The 23,014-nt window shown below is 32.2% G+C and overlaps 1 protein-coding gene across 2 annotated transcripts in view; it reads left to right on the plus strand.

Moving 5' to 3' along the window:
• LOC149420641 (neo-calmodulin-like) overlaps nucleotides 1–23,014 on the plus strand; it is a 346,944-nt gene that overhangs the window by 254,088 nt on the left and 69,842 nt on the right. The window contains exon 1 of one of the 2 annotated variants that reach the window (XM_089636858.1): nucleotides 5,993–6,090. The exons of the other annotated variant lie outside the window; for it this stretch is intronic. Coding sequence (XP_089492984.1) covers nucleotides 6,001–6,090 — 90 coding nt within the window. The 5' untranslated portion in view covers nucleotides 5,993–6,000. Of the gene's footprint in view, nucleotides 1–5,992; nucleotides 6,091–23,014 lie in introns of those variants that run through there. 2 annotated transcript variants of the gene reach the window in all.

Consider the following 23,014-nt stretch of genomic DNA (forward strand, 5'->3'; position numbering starts at 1 on the left):
TTCATAGATAGGTAACAACTTTATCGCCTGTCTGAATCCTTCACACAAAAGTATCTATTTTGAAAATAACACTTAAATTCAAATAATAATGAGTTCATTGAACCAGCGCTACGCGGGACAGATATACAATCGCTTGATGAGTAATATTAATGTATTATGTATTATGCTTCGTGATTTATGTGGGAATAACACAATGTTTTGTAAAAAATTTTGTCCTTGTACTTCGAGAGAGAATTTTTCTTAAACAATGTTAAATTTACGAATGAATTTTGTGTGGGTTTTGTTCTAAAAAATTCAAAGTTTTTCTTTCCTAAAACTAAAGCCCCATCTATTCGTAAATGCGCCTTTGTACGCCAACAGATTCAAGGAATTCCTTTCATTCTAGCAAGAAATTTTAATTGGCAAGCCGCCAAAAAGAGGAAGAAGTATTATCTTATTATTCTCATCGGAAAAACATTCTGCAATTTTTGGAAAGCTCTAGATATTTTTAGAATTCATATTTTACATTTTTCTGCATTAAAAATGAAATAGCATTTTAATAAAAATGCAGGCTGAGAATCTACGTCTCAGTCTATTGCCAAGTAAATTCTAAAATAAGACGTTACAATATCCATAAAAATATTCGTTCGATTTATTGAAGATTTGTTGATGAATTATTAAGGACCTGAATGATGTTTTTATTATATTATTATGAAGGAGCGATTATATATATTTATTTAAATTTTCTTCCTGTTTTAAATTACTTGCATTCACTTGCAAATTACAAATAATATTTTTTTTAATTTAGTTTTATGCCATCTGCAGTTTTAAAACTGGTTTTTCTCTTTTCTTAAAGAATGTATATTTCAAAGATATTAGAGCAATATCTTTGGTATATTTAAATACAAAAATACATATATCATGTTTTATGTTGATTTTTAAAGTTTTTAGTTATTTTTGTTGTTGTTGTTATTTAAACATTAAACAAACTTCTGTTGACACTGTTTTACGCAGTAAATCTTTGAAAATATATATCATGTATATTTATGGTTATTAATTATTTATAAAAATAATTAATTACTTATCCGGGCGTTTATAATTGGTAGGTTCATGGCCTTAAAAATTGTTGGTTTTAGAAAATGCCTTTTATTGTTTTATTATTAGATTTATTTCAATTTGGATTTTGTTTTCTTGATTGATTGAATGAATGAAGTGGAAATTAACCCACTTCCCATAATATGATCAAGCTGAAATTTGGCAGATAGGCTCATTGTTACTGTAACTTTGACAGTAATTCACATAGGCAAACACACAAGCCACACGGATTAAAAAAATTGATCAAATTATATTTAGTGTATAAATATTACCTTCTTTTATTGTTTGGAACAACAATGAGTAAAAATTATATTATTTATTCATTGAAGACAATATTTGCGACTCTAAAATGATTAAAAATTTAATTCTTAAATTTGGGAAGAAAGGACCAAAAAAATTAAGGTTATGAAAATAATTAATTAAATATATTTACTGTTTTAGATATTTCATAAAAAAGCACCATTCCTCTTGTCATGCTACCTGTTCTGACGTGTCAAACAAGTTGCTGTTGAACAAGTCATGGTGATGACTATGGCTGCAGTTTGAGACACCATAGCATTCCAAGAGGAATGGGTTGTCATTAGACTTTTACACTATATTACATCTATATTTATGAATTCTGAAGAATAGCTCGCGAAACACCAAGTCTATTTTAACATGAAGTTTTGAATAACTTCAATAAAATAATAGAATACCATCCTTCTCGTCTTTGAAATTGGGTATTGAACATAGATTAGTTATTAAATATAAAATATTATATAAAAAGGGAATACTCTAAATTTACAAGTGTAAAATTAACTTAATCATGAACACTTTTAATGTAAAAAATATACGTTCTATGCTAAATATCAACAAAATTATACATTATTGTTGTACATTTCTATCATGCCAAGCATAAATAGAACAAGTCAAAAATTACGTCTTTTCCTGAAAGCAATTCCAAATGTATAATCTATGATTACTTTTATTGGGTGATTAAGTAAGAAAATTCTATTTTTGATTGTAAAATTAGGATTTTTTTATTTTGATACCTAAATAAAAAAAAATTACCTATACTCTTTATACCTGAACGATGGGTTTAGGGAAAAATGTTAATTGTTTATTTATTTTCAATATACTTTAAGCACCTTTGTGAATGTGTCAGGACCAGCAGAAGTGTTCAGAACGGGTTTTGCAGTCTACGACTCATATTAATTTATTTGGCAATGAGATTTTTACTAAATTTTTCTCGTCCTACGGGGGTAAAAAAAATACGCCTGAAAACTAATGAATCAACTTCGGTGTAGTGCTTTTTGCGTAATTTCATCTCGCAGGCGCCTCTGGACTCATTAGTATCCCGTGTCATGTAAAAACTTCAGGCGAGATTTTCTTTATAATGATGTTAAAAGTTCAGCTTCACCTCCGCTCAGAGCGACGTCACTTATAGCCACCTACCGGGAACTTAAAGCTGCTCATTTTTTCCGGTTAAAGAGATGCTTCATATTTAAAGGCCATTATGTTGCCCAGGGTTCTTCATCCCTGCTGTTTTATGCGAGATTTTGTCTAAAAAAGGTTGTTGAGATATGACGACAATAAGGCTGTTTTTTCAACGGTGTAGCGACAAATCTTGTTACTCGGGAAAGCCAGTTAGCGCGGTCGTTATTAGAAATAATGGATTACTCTCTTTTCCACTTTCTTTAACTACAAAAATATTTTTTTTATGTTATATTTATGTTCGTTACAACGTAGGTGCTATTCGCTTAAGCTATCAGGCTAATTTGTTCGGTTTGACGAACAAACGGCTATTGCGCGAAGAGTATATTTTTCTGCTTTTATGAACAGCTCATACAATCTCATGAAAATCATTGTCTACCTTACTGTTATGATTAGAAATATGATCTAAATGGTGTTGGAAAAATATTATATCACGCTTTATATTAAAATCTGGGAGTAAACCACAGAATAATTAAAATGTATGCCTTTATGAAACCAAAGTTTATAACAGCAATTTTTTACAAACGTTGAGCGTCGTCCGATGTAAGGTTGAGTATTTAAGCGATAGATGGCGCTAGTCACAAACCTTACTCCAGAGTCCTTCAGATGTCACTAGAGTGTAACAAGTACTTGAGAGATGATATTGAAAGGGAACAAGCTTCTCGAACCAGAGAATTACCAACCCTCGGGTAATGAACAGTGTAGCTAAATCCAGACTTTTTTTATTGTAACTTAAATAAACACAATTATAAGAAGAACCTTTTAGTTTTTACAAAAAGTTCCCAACACCGAAATCTGCATAATAAGGCAGATATAAGGATTATTAAGGACGGGCTGTTTCAAAGAATTTGAACAATTCATCAAATTTGATTTTCACATTATGTTAAGGCTCTATCCAAGTTCTGTTATTATTTTAGTTTTATGAAGCAACTGGCCAATATACAATATATAATAATAGAACATGAATAAAACCTTTACAGAAATTGAAAATCAACTTTGTATTTCGATAAATTGTTATAATTCTGTGAAACAACCCGTCCTAAATATTGTTAGGTAATTCTACAAAAATGGCAAGGTAACAATAATGTTTACAATACATTATCTAATAAAATGTGTGTTTTCTATTATTTTATCACTATCAATAATTTTAGTTACAAAAAACGTAATATAAAAAAATTGTTTATGTTAAAATATACTATATTTAAAAAAAATATACGTTTGTTTCTAATAATAAAATTTGAAGGCGTATTTTATCGCCCTTCATAAACAATTTTTGGTTTTCGAAAACGATTAAAAAATTATCATTCATTTGAATTTTATTGCAAAATGCAAATACACAAATCCTCCTACTTTCTGACAGCGTCTTTAAGAAATACAACGGTCAATGTGCCAGAGGCCTGATGGGTTAAGTTTCCAAACAATATTGCATAACCAAGAAAATCAGTGCGAAAACCCTAAATTCAAATATCTTTATTTAATTTTCCCATTAATCTATTGAGTATGAAATACATTTTAATTGTAACTTTTACACGAAAAAAAATATTGCAAAAAATGTTCTTTTCTGTAGGCGTAGAAGTAATTATTCCTTTAAACTGGTGTTAACAAAGATACTTGCTGCTTTTTTAAACGGAAATGTTGTGTTTAGTTAAGAATTTACGATAATCTGGTTAGATTAAGTGAAAACCCACTTTAAACTGAACGATTGACAGTAGATTTATAATTATTAATAACTAAGAAAACAAAACCTTTACTCACTGTGTTACTTGCGTTCTACCATTATTTTAAACTTGTCGGTGTATTGAGTAATTTAGTACTTCGTCACAGAAGATTTAGCACAGAAGATCGATAAAGCCCAATTTCAAAACAATATTCACGAAATACTTCATCAATGGTCAGTTAGCGATATTTGCGAACACGGACAGAATATAATTACGATAGTCTGTAGACAAAAGCCGTCAAAATAACTGGCTTATTAATGAACCAATCAAGCTCTTGGAATTGAAAAAAAAATCATATACGCGATCCACAGATTTAATTAATTCGTGTGCGACGCGATCAATCGATTCCGTTCCAACTTGGAGAAAGGAAAGTTTTCAGTCATAAATAAAGACCTCATAAACTAATTAACTCCCCTTTCAGAGTAAAAAAGTGGACTGTCAATGTATATTATTATATCATTACCATACACACAAGCCCTGCTTATTTATGGGGGTACATCAAATACTTATATTATGTAATTAATAAATGTACTATATTGTGTAATGTAATTTGTGTATCTTTTTTTCACTAATAAAAAAAAAAATATATATATATATATTTATATATTAAAGTTAATATTTCAATTGGAAATTGGCAAGGTATTAGTATTTTAACTTTAACGTGGCCATCTGACGTTTAGGAATGTATAGTCATAGACATATGCGCCAGTTTGACAATTTGCATTATCAATATCAACCATCGCAACCGTGCTCGAAAAATCGGTATAAAATCGTCGGTAGTTACGCCTATCGATCTAGTGTAAGTTATCGATTTCAGAAGCCAATCAGAATCGAAAAATGTTGCTCGATATGACCCCCGTGTAGTTTAGAGACCAGATCTTAATAACAAGGTACTTTTTTATCATCCTCTTTTGCATTTACTTTATCTCCCCACCCTTCACAATATTGACTAAATTGGGGATGTCACAGTCCCACAGGCTCCATCAGTTGGAGCTGTGGAGACTATTATATTATGGTGTGATGTAAAAAAAGGTTAAAAAAACTAATTCGCCATACTGAAGCCGTACTTTTGGATGTATCAACAACAGATAAATCCGTAATGTCGTAATTCTATTATAATTTTTTTTCCTCGATTTATCCATAGAATATGTCGATTGGATCAACGTTTTCAATAACTGGAACTCAACAAACATCAATGAATTGTGGCTCCAGTTATGAAGTGATCCACCATTCAACTTATCAATTTCTAATGTCTACTTCAAGGTAAAGTGTCTTCGATAACAATTGACTTTATCTCAATCATTAATAAAACTATTTATAACAACGCTCATTTCATCAATTAATATCAGTCAATTGATAATAATAATATAAATTAATAAATTTAAGATTGTTATAAACTACATTAATATAATGTATAAACAAGAAAGTAATTAATTCAAAAGCAATATTTATCACTTCGTATATAAGTGATTAATTAAAAAAAATAAGGGATTAAGTAAATAATATTAATATAAGTGTTAAACAAAAAAAGTGATAATTTGGTATTATTTGTGGTTGGTGATTCCAATAACCGGTGTTACCTATAGTTGGTGATTCCAATAACCGGCGTAACCTGTATTTGGTGATTCCATTAACCGGTGTTACCTGTAGTTGGTGATTCCAATAACCGGTGTTACCTGCATCTGGTGATTTCGATAACCGACGTTCAGCTGGTGTTATTTGAACTCGAAACAAGATGGCGTTCGCAGCGGCTAGGATGATCCTGAAGGATAAAAGGAGGAAAACTTCAAAGGAAGATTTTCGCGATCCGAGAAACCGCAGCAAGGTAATTATTACTTTATATATTTTTACTTAACCCAGTATAATCAAGCATTTATGATGACCGGTCGGTGGCCGAGTTGACATCGCGTTTGGGTCCCACCCAGGCGTAGTGTGTTCAATTCCTCGGCTGGCTAAGTCCTCCATCACAACACAAGTAACATTTTCAGCTTACTGTGGTGGTAGTAGGAGATTTTCAAATATTGTCAAGTTATTCGCAACCCGGGAATGTTTGTCTTTCTTTTAAAAATAAATAAATAATAATATATATTGTTGTTTTATACAGAGTGTTCTTGTTGTGAAAAACTGTGTTTATCATTCTTTGAGCAAGAGAAGTAATATATTATTATCTTTTTTTACATTTGCAAAACGAAATATCTGTAATGGTTTAAAAAACTTACCTAGAGGTATGCATGTATTAAACATTAAAACTACGTATGTATTTTAATTTAGGTATTAAAAGGTTTCATTTGCACCTTAAACAGCTATTTTGCCTTAAGAAGCCTTTCTCAAAATACTTAAATATGCATTCATAAGGCGAAACAGCTGTCAAAAAAAATTATAAATAAAAATTCTTACACATTTCTGTTAATAATCATAAAGTACATGAATAATAAAATATTCAAAAAACACATAAGAATATGAAAAAAATAATAAAAAATTCCATAACTTATATTAAGATACTTCATTGTTGATAGATTCTGTGTATTTTAAACAACTCGAAAATAAGGAATTTGTTTAAAATATCGTATAATTTTTGATCGCGTCCTAGCGAAGTCCTCGTCAAAGCCAGTGGCGGCTCGTGTTTTGGGTGTACTGGAATGCTGATATTTAAAAAAATGGCATTATTGATGTTGTTGTAGCGGAAAATGTTTTTTTTTAAATGTGGAATTTGTATGAAGATTTTCAGGAAATTGGTGCAGTGCACTGTCCAACTGAATTTTCCTGAAAACCAAATTTGGAAAATACAAAAAATTTTTGGACTAAACAACATAAAAACTGTCGAATTTTCAAACTTATCACTCTATCACACCCGCCTTCACTGGTAAAGACCGATAAAATTTTGAAACAGTTATGTAGTTATTCAACTTCTCGAATTACGATAATCAAAACTTTACTATATAAATTAAATAGACACATATACAGATTATCCATCGGTAAAGGGCACTAATTTTGGTAGGTGATTGATGGCAGAAATAAAAAAACATAATTCCACTGTTTCTCAAACACAAAATATTTTTCTGCTTAAGAAATAATAACTATTTAACCTTAAAATATTAGATTTTTAGTTATTTACCTTTTTTACTTTCTAAAATCAACTCCCAAAGTTAGTGCACTTTATCCACGAACATCTTGTATTATATAACAAACAGGATGTTAATAGATGTACCTGAATTACTTTAACTGAGGTTATTTGGAGAAAGAAATTTAGTTGACATTTTGGTATACCATGACGATTTTTTTAATATTTTTAATAAAAAAATCAGTAGGTATCGGCAGTTAGCCGGCTGAGTAACAAGTGACGACATGTGAAAGATTTTTAGTTTTTTTAAAAAACAGCATCAACAAAATTTTATCGGAAACCAAAATTTCATTTACATCTTTTACTTCAAATAATGTCAGGAATCGTTGGTTAAAGTAAGTCAAGTGAGTCTCTTCTTCTCGTGTGCTGTCTCGGTAAGCTGTATAGTTGTAAAATCCTTGTTTTTATTATTCAATATAAACAATAAACAAAAAACTTTTTTTTAATGCTGTCGGATTATTGCTACTCGTGATAGCATTTTCACCCTCTGAAGGCATTATCAAACTATGATCAAACCACTTACAAAAGAACGATGTAAATTTATGAATCATTTTAACTAGATCATAAAACCACAAGTGAGTTTAATAATTATGAGAATTATTCTTTCGGAAAAACCTCAGTTTTATTCAAATTTTAATAATACAATAAGTGGGAAACTTTAAAGGATAATTAATGACGATTAATAATTTCTGATAATTTTCTCGGAATCACTAATGGCTTAGATAATAAAAATTATAGCAATATTAGCGATTTCTAAACGAAAATTTGAAACAGAAAAATCAGAAAAGGATACGGTCACATCTAGGACTCGAACCCAGGACCCTTGTCTTTCCGGGACACACCCAATATTGTCTTCAATAATTAAAATATTACAATTTGAGGTTTTACTCAATAAAGTTATTCCGAAAAATAAATATTCATTCTAGACTTGCAGAAAAGTCAATAGATGTCACATTAAATATAAAAAATAAGATAGGATTATCTAAAAAGACGCTGTCTAGATTGCATTTAGTTCGGGTTGAATCTTGCGATCATACATAAAGATAGTTGCCAATAAAAATGTGCGGTGAAAAAATGAAGACAATGTTGGTAGTTCTTATTCGAAGTATGATACAGTTAAAAGTGACCGAGGGGGATAGGGTCCCATTAGCTCAGTTGGTAGAGCGTGTCCCGGAAAGACAAGGGTCCTGGGTTCGAGTCCTAGATGTGACCGTATTATTTTCTGATTTTTCTGTTTCAGATTTTCGTTTAGAAATCGCTAATATTGTCTTCAATAATTAAAATATTACAATTTGAGGTTTTACTCAATAAAGTTATTCCGAAAAATAAATAAAAAAATTATAGCAATTTGATTATATAAGTACCTTAAAAAAGTAATATAAATTGATCGTCTTTAAGAGGCTTCACCGGAGTATGATAATTCCTTCAGAAGGCGAAACAGCTGTCATGCATAGTAAGTAATTTTTTTAAATTAAATTTAATAATGTTATTATTAGCTTCTGCAAGTGTTTTATTTTTTATGATGATTTTTATTTGATTGAAGGCCGTTTTCAAATTGTGGTTAGGCCATACCAAAACAGCTGTCACAGTAATATAAAATTAAAATACCAGCAGAACTTAAAAATAAAATTATTAAATTTATATTACTTAATTTTTTTAAGTGGATTTTTCAGAATTAAACACAAAATTAATTAGTAATAATAATAATTAAACATCAGAATTTGTTAATAAAAAAGAGGTTTTTATACATTTTAATAGTTAAATTATTATTAATCTCCTTCCACACATCTTTCACATGCCTCAATTTACTTAACTCGTATAAAATTTAATTCTTATCAATGTTTAATTCATTATTAACTTTTTATTTGTCAAGTAAAATATTAACTAAATCGGAATTGTATAATTTACTATTGTTTATATTATTAAAATCTTATATCTGTAAAGTTCACCCACCATAACACAGGGTCATCCCTACATCACTGGCACGCCATCAGAGTCATGAATCAATAGCAAAACATTAGTAAGATAACAGTCATGAATCAATAGCAAAACATTAGTGAGATAAGAGTCATGAATCAATAGCAAAACATTAGTAAGATAAGAGTCATGAATCAATAGCAAAACATTAGTAAGATAAGAGTCATGAATCAATATCAAAACATTAGTAAAATAAGAGTCATGAATCAATAGCAAAACATTAGTAAGATAAGAGTCATGAATCAATAGCAAAACATTAGTAAGATATGAGTCATGAATCAATAGCAAAACATTAGTAAGATAAGAGTCATGATTCAATAGCAAAACATTAGTAGGATAAGAGTCATGAATCAATAGCAAAACATTAGTAAGATAAGAGTCATGATTCAATAGAAAAACATTAGTAGGATAAGAGTCATGAATCAATAGCAAAACATTAGCAAGATTAGAGTCATGACTCAATAGTAAGACATTAGTAAGATTAGAGTTATAGCAAAACAGAGCCCAGTCTATGTGGGTTCTATTTTTAGTTTTTATTTCATTAGCTACAGATTTTACAGAATTCTGTCTTATCTACCTAGATTTTTCAGAATATGTCACAAGGTCTGGAGTGATGCCATCTGGTAAAAGGAAACTCCAGTTCATTTTCTCTCTCCCTGTGTTCCACAGAGACAAAGGATATTATAATGCCTGAAGGTTGAACCTTTATAATGTTTCCACAGTTTCCTGTCTCTTTGGAATTCTCGTTGAATGTCGAATATTTGAAACATGCAAAATAGGGCCATCCCGGAGATTTATGTTAAGACATTATTGGGATGAGATTGAAATGTTCCCAGAGAATAATTTCATCTTGGGAAAGGCCTTTATTACGTGGCACACCTGGATTCAAGGAAAATTTCTCAGGTCATCTTTGGTCCCTGCTCGAAGGGCACGAAAACATTATAATATTTTATATTATGCTAAGTAGAAAGTTCAAATAACGCTACTTCTTTTCATCTTATCTTTTATATATAGTTACTTCTTATGTCGATCCGAGAGATTTCATTATACGAAAACATTCTCACATGCGATAGTAAAGTATAAAAAGATAATTTATGAAAGAAATCTGAGTTACGTTTGTCAATACAAAATCCATAGATATATTTTAAAAATAAAATATGCTAGAGTTGTAATGTGACCATTTACTTTCAATTTAAATTTTTTATATTTATTGTTTATTAAGATAATTTACATAACATTTTTAATGTGTATTGAGTTAGTTTACATAACATTTTTATTGTTTATTAAGTTAGTTTACATAACATTTTAACTGTTTATTAAGTAAGTTTAAATAACATTTTATTGTTTATTAAGATTGTTTACATAACATTTTTATTGTTTATTAAGTTAGTTTACATAACATTTTTGACATCTCACAGTTCTATTTTGAATAATTTCTAGTTCGTTTAGGGTTCTCTCTACTTTTCATGTTTTTTTTTATTTATATATGCTTATGTAACTAAGGTTTCGACGCTCGCTTACATGTGGACTCATTACGCGCACCAAACTCTCCTCTGCAGCGAACATTCAGTGTGCACCTGTCAGTTTACCGCGAAACTGTAAACACACGTCCAAGAGCTGTGTTTCGTGCGCACTGCGAAGCCTTTGTTTCGTAAAAAACCGACAATCTACGGATAGTACGCCACCTGCAAATGTTTTATAAGCATTCACGTTCGATGCGCATTTCATGCACACAACGTCGTATGAACTACGGTAATTTGCTGCGACCTTTGTTACATTGCAAGTTGCGTTGATTAGCACGTCGTTTCCTTGTAACAACAATTACCACATAAACATCACATTGTTTTAATTAAATCAATCAATATAGCTTTAACTTGCTTCTAAAAGGGCAAAATGTCAATTATTTTTAAAATTTCGCGAGGACTGTGTAGAATTTTCCCATTTTACCAAGTATTAATTTTAAGGAAAGCGATTTTCTAGTGTAATATTGGCCTCTGAATATCGAAAAATCCTTTCTCGAAATTGAAAGGTTCTTTTTAATTTGGAAGATGACCAAATTTTGAAGAAAAAACTGACAGTGGCCCTTTTAGAAACAGGCCACAGGAATAGCTGCAAATTGTTCTTCGATTTTCATTAATATTCCTTCAAATAAAGCAAAATATTACAACCATAACAAATGTTGATCGGACACAATGTAAATTGTCGATGGACACAGTGTAATTTGTCGATCGGACACAATTAACGTGTCGATCGGACACGATATAAAGTGTCAATCGGACACAATGTAAAGTGTCGATCGGACACAATGTAAAATGTCAATCGGACACAATTAACGTGTCGATCGGACACAATGTAAAGTGTCGATCGGACACAATGTAAAATGTCAATCGGACACAATTAACGTGTCGATCGGACACAATGTAAAGTGTCGATCGGACACAATGTAAAATGTCAATCGGACACAATTAACGTGTCGATCGGACACAATGTAAAGTGTCGATCGGACACAATGTAAAATGTCAATCGGACACAATTAACGTGTCGATCGGACACAATGTAAAGTGTCGATCGGACACGATGTAAAATGTCAATCGGACACAATTAACGTGTCGATCGGACACAATGTAAAGTGTCGATCGGACACAATGTAAAATGTCAATCGGACACAATTAACGTGTCGATCGGACACAATGTAAAGTGTCGATCGGACACAATGTAAAATGTCAATCGGACACAATGTAAAGTGTCGATCGGACACAATGTAAAATGTCAATCGGACACAATTAACGTGTCGATCGGACACAATGTAAAGTGTCGATCGGACACGATGTAAAATGTCAATCGGACACAATTAACGTGTCGATCGGACACAATGTAAAGTGTCGATCGGACACAATGTAAAATGTCAATCGGACACAATTAACGTGTCGATCGGACACAATGTAAAATGTCAATCGGACACAATGTAAAATGTCAATCGGACACAATTAACGTGTCGATCGGACACAATGTAAAGTGTCGATCGGACACAATGTAAAATGTCAATCGGACACAATTAACGTGTCGATCGGACACGATGTAAAATGTCAATCGGACACAATTAACGTGTCGATCGGACACAATGTAAAATGTCAATCGGACACAATTAACGTGTCGATCGGACACAATGTAAAATGTCAATCGGACACAATTAACGTGTCGATCGGACACGATGTAAAGTGTCGATCGGACACAATGTAAAATGTCAATCGGACACAATTAACGTGTCGATCGGACACAATGTAAAGTGTCGATCGGACACAATGTAAAATGTCAATCGGACACAATTAACGTGTCGATCGGACACAATGTAAAGTGTCGATCGGACACAATGTAAAATGTCAATCGGACACAATTAACGTGTCGATCGGACACAATGTAAAGTGTCGATCGGACACAATGTAAAATGTCAATCGGACACAATTAACGTGTCGATCGGACACAATGTAAAGTGTCGATCGGACACAATGTAAAATGTCAATCGGACACAATTAACGTGTCGATCGGACACAATGTAAAGTGTCGATCGGACACAATGTAAAATGTCAATCGGACACAATTAACGTGTCGATCGGACACAATGTAAAGTGTCGATCGGACACGATGTAAAATGTCAATCGGACACAATTAACGTGTCGATCGGACACAATGTAAAGTGTCGATCGGACACAATGTAAAATGTCAATCGGACACAATTAACGTGTCGATCGGACACAATGTAAAGTGTCGATCGGACACAATGTAAAATGTCAATCGGACACAATGTAAAGTGTCGATCGGACACAATGTAAAATGTCAATCGGACACAATTAACGTGTCGATCGGACACAATGTAAAGTGTCGATCGGACACGATGTAAAATGTCAATCGGACACAATTAACGTGTCGATCGGACACAATGTAAAGTGTCGATCGGACACAATGTAAAATGTCAATCGGACACAATTAACGTGTCGATCGGACACAATGTAAAATGTCGATCGGACGTAAAAATATTTTATCAGAATTTTCGCTTTACCAGCGTGGTAAGGTTTTTTTTTTTAATATTTACTCCACACAGGAGGCCCTGAAGAAAATAATTTCCTTCAGGGCCTATGTCATCTTTGGGGATGCTGTGTGGAGGGTCTTTTTGTGGAGAGGAAGGAGTGAACATGGGTCTTGAAGAGTCCCATGTTGTAGGAGGGAGGAAACACAGAGGCCGGCAGTTCGTTCCACAGCCGAGCTGTTGAACTTAAGAACGAATCGTAGAAGCGACCCGTTCTCATGTGACAAGTGTCAACTGTGTACAAATGTTGGGCGCGCGTTTGGCGTGTATCCCGACTACGCACCGGTGCCGAAGGGATCAATGACGCTAGTTCCTCAGAGCATCTTCCATTGAAATACCGATAGAACAAGGACAGCATACCTACCTGACGCCTGTGCTCTAAAGATTGCAGTCCGTTTGTTAAGATTGGGGAATCTATCAAACGGACCGCCCGTTTCTGCACAGAGTCAAGGGTTTTTTTCAGGTATTTTGGGGCTCCAGACCAGAGATGGCTGCCAAATTCGACAGTAGGGCGCACTTGCGATTTGTACAGGGTGAGCAGTTGTGTACTATTAAAGTATCTGCGGGCCCTGTACAGTACGCCCGGCTTCTGAGAGGCCAACTTTACTCTGGCTTCGATGGAGCCCCCGTACCTGAGCTGGTCACTTATAGTTACACCAAGCATATCAATGGAAGGCCTGTTCGGAAGATTGCTTCCGTTGAAGGAGACTAGATTATCATTTGGATCCCTTTTAGACGTAATCAGACAGGATTGGGTCTTTGAAACAATATAAGGTTATATAATAGAGAATAAAATAATGACCGAATTCGATTTATTTTTAGTTTTAATGACTTAAAATCTATATGCCGCATAGCACGATAAATAATATCATGAAATGAAACTTGTTTTTATCGTCATTTAAGATAAAAGAAACCTCAAGTTTTTATTGTACTATTTGATGGAAATATTATATGGTAAAGCTAACAGGCGAGATTAATTTAATTACTGAATTTAAGCTTATAACGGGTATTAACGCTTCATTAATAACAATATATTATGTATGTGATGAGAGCTGAATAACTCATTAAACAATATTAACTTCATTAGCTTGTCACATGATTTTCATCTCGTAAATCAAAGTCAATGTACTATCTCAAATTAAGCTAAGTAAACGTAAAATAGGGGTAGTAGAAAATTATGATTAATAATTTGTACCTTGTATTTTAAGGCGAGACAATACCCTAAAATAAAGCCAGAATCTTAACGACTTAAGTGAAGCAGCGGTGTACAAAAATGTGCGTCGCGCGGCCCTGGTGTATTGGACAGACTTTCGGTCGAATTTGCCCCATCAAATCTCTAAAATAAAATGGGAATCCTAATGAAATAAGTAATGCAGTTGGGTAAAAACAGTATTCTGCGCGGCCCGGCGTAATGGACGGAACTAAGGTAGACTTTGCCCTAGCAGGCCTAGAAATTCGATCTTTCCGTGGGGATTATTATTATTTTAACTATATCTGATGAACCTATAGCAATAATCTCAATTGTTTTTAGAGGGATCCCTCGGGAAGTTACTAATTCATCCCCTAGAAAAATAAACTCTGGTACTTACCGCTAATTTAGTAGTTGAATAACGGTTTTATAAAATTTTCAAATCGTTTTACATAAAATATTTGATTGGTAAGATCCTGTGTTTATTAATCTTAAATATAAATATCTTACATCTGAAGGAGTCCCTTTAGAAACATTTTAGATTTTAGAAATACGTTCACAAGAAATTATTCAAATGTGAACGTCGATAAAAACCCCGTTATTAGAGTCTTGTGTCGCCATAGAAAGTAAAAAAATATATTCTTAGGAAAGTACCGATTTATAAAGGATTTTATTGCTTTTTCTGTACTGTTTTAGATATTTTCTTTTCTTGTGTATAATATGACGAGCTAGGTTGAAAATAAAAAAAATAACTTAAAAAATTTCGGTAATCTTAAAGTACCCACCTACTTAAAAATGTAAGTAAAACAAATAAAATTAATGAACAACTTCTTATTTTAAATTTATTTTATATTGTTATGCCCATCAATGTAATATATCACTGAAAAAGAAGATAATACTAATAAATAAAAATCGGTTTATCCCAGACGCTATCTAGGTTGCAAACCAATTTCATTAGAAACTTTGTTTCTATTCAAAAAGGTAGATGCCAAAAATATGGGAAAAATTAGTTGCAAGATGATATTGTTAATTCTGAATTTGAAATATGATATCCATAAATATGACGCTTAAATAAATAGGTGACAATGGTTGAGTTGTTTAAAAAGTCTGTCTCGTTAAGATAAGAGATCCTGGGTTCAATTCCTATTTGTTACCGCTATTTTTTATTTTTCTGTGTCTTACTCTGTTTCATGTTTCGTTTTTATTTATTAGTACTATCTTCTTCTTTAATAAAATAATATTAACATTGAAGTCATGTTTATAAAATTATTTTTTAATGATAAACTAATGTTTATAACTCAAGGTTTTTTATGAATAAAAAAATATTAAAAGCAATAATTAGTCGCCTTAAATATCCATTCAAATTGAAAATATCTTCCAAGTAAAAATAAATGCCACCGACGGGAATTGAACCCGCACCTTCTGATGTCCGGTCAGGTGCTCTGGACCACTGAGCTACCTAAAATAATATGTTTATAAAAGGTTATCTGGTGTATTTTTTGGTTTTGCTTGTATTGCGTAATGCGTACCTCCATTTTGATTATGTTAATAAATATTTATTTATTATATATATTAAAAAATTTCTAAGAATAATTATTAATAAAATTGTACGTTAGTATGATGAAATATAAATTACCAGTGTGTCGTAGTTTTTATAATAAAATAATTCTGTGTTATAAATCTAACTGAATTTTTCTTAATTATTTATCTATTTATATTATACGCCCATACGGGCTTTGACAAATATGTGATACTCGAGCGATTTTTGGCAAATTTTGCCAGTTTGCAAAAACGTTTAGAGCATTCGCTTGCCATAATGTGCCCAATTTATGAAACCTAAAAATATGAAATAAACGTTGAAATCTAGGTGAATTTACTGGCTTCAAATCACAGTAAGCAGTTGTATATGTTTTCTTAATAATATTTTGAGAAATGGTATTAATTAAATAATATGGTAAATGTATATATTTGACACCAATCACTCGAGTAATTATACATAATAATTGAGTGTAACAGTAGGTAATCATGAAGTAAAATTTGCAATAAAAATTATAAGAAACCCATGCAGAAGAATAGTATTTTGCTAACCTTAATTATTATTACTATTTAGGTATATTATTATAGCTTTCTTGTAACTATATTCCGTAAAAACAACAGATGTACAATTTAATTATTTAAAACTTGAACCCAGGACCCTTGACTTGCCGGGGCACAGGATTCGAGTCCTAGATGTGACCGTATCTTTTTCTGATTTTTCTGTTTCAAATATTCGTTTAGAAATTGCTAATATTGTCTTCAATTATTAAATATTACAATTTGAGGTTTCACTCATTAAGTTATTACATACGATAAAAATAAGATATATTTATCTAAGACACTCTCTAGATTGCATTTAGTTCGAGTCCTTGCGATCATACATAAAGATAGCAGCCAATAAAAATGTGCGGTGAGAAAAATGAAGACAACGTCGGTAGTTCTTATTCGAAGTATGATGCAGTTAAATATGACCGAAGGAGATAGGCTTACATTAGCTCAGTTGGTAGAACGGTGCCCCGGCAAGGCAAAGGTCCTGGGTTCAAGTCCTAGATGTGACCGTATCTTTTTCTGATTTTTCTGTTTCAAATAATCGTTTAGAAATTGCTAATATGGTTTTCAATAATTAAATATTACAATTTGAAGTATTTCTCATTAAGATATTCCAAAAAAATAAAAGATGTACAATTAATTATACTAAAGTCTCTAATAAGTAAGTAATTTAGAACCAAACACGTGACATTTACACAGACTATTCGTTGTTAAACCCCTGTTACGAAAATAAAGCCCTTTGATCTCAATTAAAACCATCTGCCTTTGATTTGCATAATCAATATTGTGATAGAACAATTGTGTTTGTAGATTTTGTGATGTCGAAATTGAGTGTTAGCCTAGTTATATGTATAGGTTTAGTTAAAAAAATGTGAATTATAGTAAAAATAACGGTATGATTTTTATACATTTTATCTTTATTTTATCATAACGTACAGTCTATCACTAAGATTATTATTATTACTATTGATTAACAATATTTTAGGGTTACAGTTTGTGCATTTTAACCAGGACTTCCAACTGGTGATTTACAACTAAGACCTATACTTATACTTACAACTTACACCTAAGAGCCTAAAAACTATTGGAATTAATTATGTAACTTACGCTTATAACCACTACTGACTTTCGACTAAGATTCAGAGCAAGTGATTTACCACTAAGGGGGTATTTCACTATGTCGGGCTAAATATCTGACTAGCTAGCCGTTGGCTGGCTTTAAAGATCAGAATAACTTCGTTATTCAACGGCGACCGTTTCACCATTGTTGCCGAGCTTCCGGATAGATAACACTCGAAATAGTCTGGCAACATCGCAAAATGTTTGCAGTTACCCAATCTACTACAACGCCTGTCATGTTTTGCCGCAATGTCTATGGAATGCTAACGTCAACGCCAATTGACAAGTTTCCCGCCACAGTCTGCACACCGCAAAGTGTGATTTTTTTTGGTTATATTATGTTGATTATCAGGTCATTTTAGATAGATTCGTGTCGAATTAATACATTGTTTCTTATTTTGAACACAATCAAATAATTCAGGATGGATCATACAAGCATTCAAATTCATTCGAGCTCTTAAAACTCGCGGCCTTCGCATCGCCGCCCTTTCACCTGCTTCTGTAAATCAAAAACCTCGGTATCCATAATAATTTGCAACAAAATTCGACTCACTTCTCCGCTGTCAAACTCGGAATGTTTTGACGCCATCTTTGATTCGAGGAATAGCGCCTAACGTGAGGTTCGAGCACTGATTAGTCAAATCGAACTTTAACCCGAGCGTTAGCGTTATTCAGATATAGTGAAAACGAAAAAATGACTAATCCGCGGATTAGTGCTTAGTCAGAACATAATCAGAGATAGTGAAATACCCCCTAAGACTTATAAATTAGTGACTTACAATTTTGGCTTATTACTAGTGACGGCTAATATACAAGATATCCATGGTAAAGTGCGCAAATTTCGGGGGTGATTCTACATGATTTTAGAAGTAAAAAAGATAAATAACTTCGTTCGAAATTCCAATGTTTTAAGGTAGTTTTTAGGAAAAAAAGTTTTTTTTACTGGAAAATAAACTTTGGAACAATGTAAATTAATTATACCATCATGTCGAATCACCTCCCGAAGTAAACGCACTTTATCCCTGAACACCCTCTATATAGTATATTTGTATTAGTTTTATTTCTTGGTAGAGCAATCCCGTTGAGTTAAAAAACTAATTTTAGGACGGAAGAAATCAAAATATAAAAATTATAAGTTTCCCATAGGTACAAAACAGTAAAAAAAATATTGGTTAAGTAGACAAACAATATGAGAAAACAAAAAATAAATACACAAGGACGTTTATAAAGACAGGTTACTACTTAGTGATTATTTCGGAAGTAGAATTTTAACAATTCATCATATTTCATAGTTAATTTTCAAATTCTGTTAAAATTTTATTAAAGTACTGTAATTATGTCTGTTCAGTGAATTAACTGGCCAATAATGATCAAATAACATAATTTCAATTAAGGCCATAATTGCTTATTTTTATTATAATACAAATAATAAATAAATTAAGGTGAAGTCTAAGAGGTTAAAGCCTTGGTAGAACCGGTGACGGAACAGGAAGTGCCTACTTGACATGTCAATTTCCGGAACACGATACATCAAATACTTCATTCATCAAAATGCGAAGTTTTCCTGAAAGGATGACAGTTAATTTACGGATTTCTCTCTAACTATAATCCATTTATATTGTACCGAATTATCTCGTAAATAACATTTTTCAAGTGCCAATATCACGGACACACCCATAATTGTAAACATTTTTGGTTCCAACCTTATTAAAAACTTTTCTACTAACTAAATTAAGTGAACGGTCGGTTAAGAAATAAGATATTAGTAGTATTTACTTAATAAAAGTTTACCTACCTAATATAAATGAAAAAAAATAATACGTTCATAAAATGCCATTAAAATTTTTTATAGTTTTAAACTTTGACATTTTGAATATATTATTGTAATGTTTTTATTTTGATGAATAGATTAAAATCTTAATTTTTTTGGTCTCATAGTTGAAAACGAGATAAAAAATCTTAAATAAAACCAGAATCTTAACGACGTAAGTGAAGCAGCCGTGCACTAAATATATAACGCACGGCCCTAGTGAATTGAACAGACCTAAGGTTGAATTTGCCTTGTCAAATCTCTAAAATAAAGTGAGAATCTTAACGACATAAGTGATGAAGTTGTGTAAAAACAATATTCGGTGCGTTCAATGCGTAAAGGAAGGACTTACAGTCGACTTTGCACTAGCAGGCCTAGAAAATCGATCTTTCCGTGGGGATTATTTCAACTATTTCTGATGAACGTATTACTAAAAGCTCAAATGTTTCTAGAGGGATCCCTTGGGAAGTTACTAACTCATCGTATAGAAAAATAAAATCTGGTACTTACAGCTAATTTAATAGTTGAAGAACGTTTTATAAAATATTCAATTCATATTATGAAAAGTATTTTAATGGTAATGTCCTATTTTTATTAATCTTAAATATGAATTTTTTGCAAAGTTTTAATACGTTGAGCAAGCAGATATCTCAACTTGGTCGTGATTGGTAAAAATAATCTCGTCGAATTTAATGTTTCAAAGACCCAATCCTGTCTGATTACGTCTAAAAGGGATCCAAATGATAATCTAGTCTCCTTCAACGGAAGCAATCTTCCGAACAGGCCTTCCATTGATATGCTTGGTGTAACTATAAGTGACCAGCTCAGGTACGGGGGCTCCATCGAAGCCAGAGTAAAGTTGGCCTCTCAGAAGCTGGGCGTACTGTACAGGGCCCGCAGATACTTAGTACACAACTGCTGACCCTGTACAAATCGCAAGTGCGCCCTACTGTCGAATTTGGCAGCCATCTCTGGTCCGGAGCCCCTAAATACCTGAAAAAATCCCTCGACTCTGTGCAGAAACGGGCGGTCCGTTTGATAGATTCCCCTTGGTCATAATAATATAGTATAATAAGATAACCTGGTCGTTCCAGCTGCATTTAGGGCTTAAATAATTCCATAATTTGTGTTTAAATAATTATATATAATTTAGTCGGCATAAACATACAGTAGTTCACACAGTGCACTAATCCCACAAAAAACCTAACCAATAGATTCTCCGAAAGGCCCATTACATAATGCATAAAAATATTAATGTATATAGAACACGAGTATGGTGACTGGTACTCGATGCGACATATGAAAGGAAGCAACTGTTGAGAAACTGCAAACGTTGAGATATGCACATATGTTCATACATCAACTCACTTTGTGGGGGCCGCCCAGTATGCAGTATAATAACAAATTAATAAAATTTAAAAACTTTTGGAAATAACGAGATCCGATCGGGCAGATAGACTCGCAATAAATATCAATCGGGTTTGGGCTGTCAAATCATATATGTTTTTCAGTTTCAAGTTCACAGCAGTTTAGAGCCAGTCTCTGGGGAGAAAGGTTCAATCCTCAGTCAAACCAAAAAAATATATTTTAAAATACGTCATCTAATAAAAATAGAGGAATTATAGTAAAATAATATATTTTTTACGGGTTGATTTTTTCTGTAATCAAATCTTTATCAATTTCTAAAATAATAACTTATAAAAATTGAGAAATTACAAGGTATTTTGTTGTTGGGCCCGTTTGGACCCATGATTCCATATACGTTTGTCAAAATGACGACTCCGGTGAAGCGTTAAAAACATTATTTTTTTTTAATTCAACATTTTTACGGGTTGATTTTTTTTTTCTGTATACATTTTTTTTTAATTCTTAATCAAGCTCTAAAATAATAACTTATAATAATTAAGAAATAAGAAGGTTTTTGTTGTTGGGTCCATTCGGACCCATGATTCCATATGTGTTTGACAAAATGACGACTCCGGTGGAGCGTTAAAAACATTCGTAATATAATCAGAAAAAATAATAACATAGGAAAAAATGTGTTCCCAGGGTCGCAATAAGCTAATTCTATTCCGTCCACACATATTTCGCACGAATTACCAGCCACCATGCATAAAAATATCATATTTTATTATACTTGGACCTTTGCCATGCAGACGCTTGCGTTGATTAAATGTAAATTCCACCAAAATAGGTTACCTTCGTAAAACCAAGATCTTTTTAGGATTTTCGCGTTTTGCAAATCTTATCAGTTTGTTATTTATATGGTGAGCCACTTCCTTCGAAGACACTCGTATCTCCACCCTTCATCAATTATTGTTCCCTGCCTCGCTCCAAAGAGTACCCTGAGATTTATGGCAGCCCTGCCCTATTTATTCTCTATATCTCACTGAACGCCGATAAATATCCCCGCATTTCTACATCACGTCGGCAGAAATTGCATTTCTTTATTGGGTGCCAAAACCTTACCTTCCTTTTTCCAGAAATGGAAACATTGGTGGAGAGTTAATACAAATAAAATCACAGTGTGATTGGAATTTATTTATATAACATATATATGCTATATAAATCATTATATTAAAACAAAAATAACTTTGTTTACATCACTTTAATATATATAACCTCTACATGTTTCATGGACAATGTTCACCTCATCAGGAGCAAGTATATACTAAAGTCAAAAATTAAATATAGATTACCTACAATTGAACAGTGGAAGAAATAAGGAAGGGGTAAGAGTGGGCGGAGTTTTTCAGAATCGGGAATTACAATATTAAAGAGTGGGAGAGTGGGCGAAGTTTTTCAGAATTCTGAAAAACCCCGCCCACTCTTACCCCTTCCCACTTCTTCCACTGTTCAATTGTAATCTATATATAATTTTTGACTTTAGTATATACTTGCTCCTGATGTGGTGAACATTGTTCATGAAACATGTAGAGGTTATATTAAAATGATGTAAACAAAATTATTTGTTTTTTAATATAATAAATAATGACATCACAAAGTGATAAGCTTTCAGAAGAAATTTTCATCGAAAAAAAAACTATATAAATCGAACTTAATAGTGTTATGGTTAATTTCTGAAAGTATTTTAGTTTTATATATTATTTTGACAGCTGTTTCGACGTTCAAGGCCATTATCAAACTGTGGTTACGTCACATTGAGACTGAAATACTTGCAAAACTTAACAATAGTCATATTATTTTATTTTATTTATTATATAATTTAAAATAAAATTAATAGAATTCCATGAACTAAACACAATGGGCCTTAAACAAGTGATAACAACCTGTGGCTTAAATGGTTAATAAGTGGATTTCTTAAACATTATGGTCAAATATGAAGAAATAGTTAATATTTATT

Source organism: Hesperophylax consimilis, chromosome 10 (assembly GCF_061612785.1).
Source record: "Hesperophylax consimilis isolate HC1 chromosome 10, BYU_Hcon_1.0, whole genome shotgun sequence".
NCBI classification, from domain to species: Eukaryota; Metazoa; Arthropoda; class Insecta; order Trichoptera; family Limnephilidae; genus Hesperophylax; species Hesperophylax consimilis.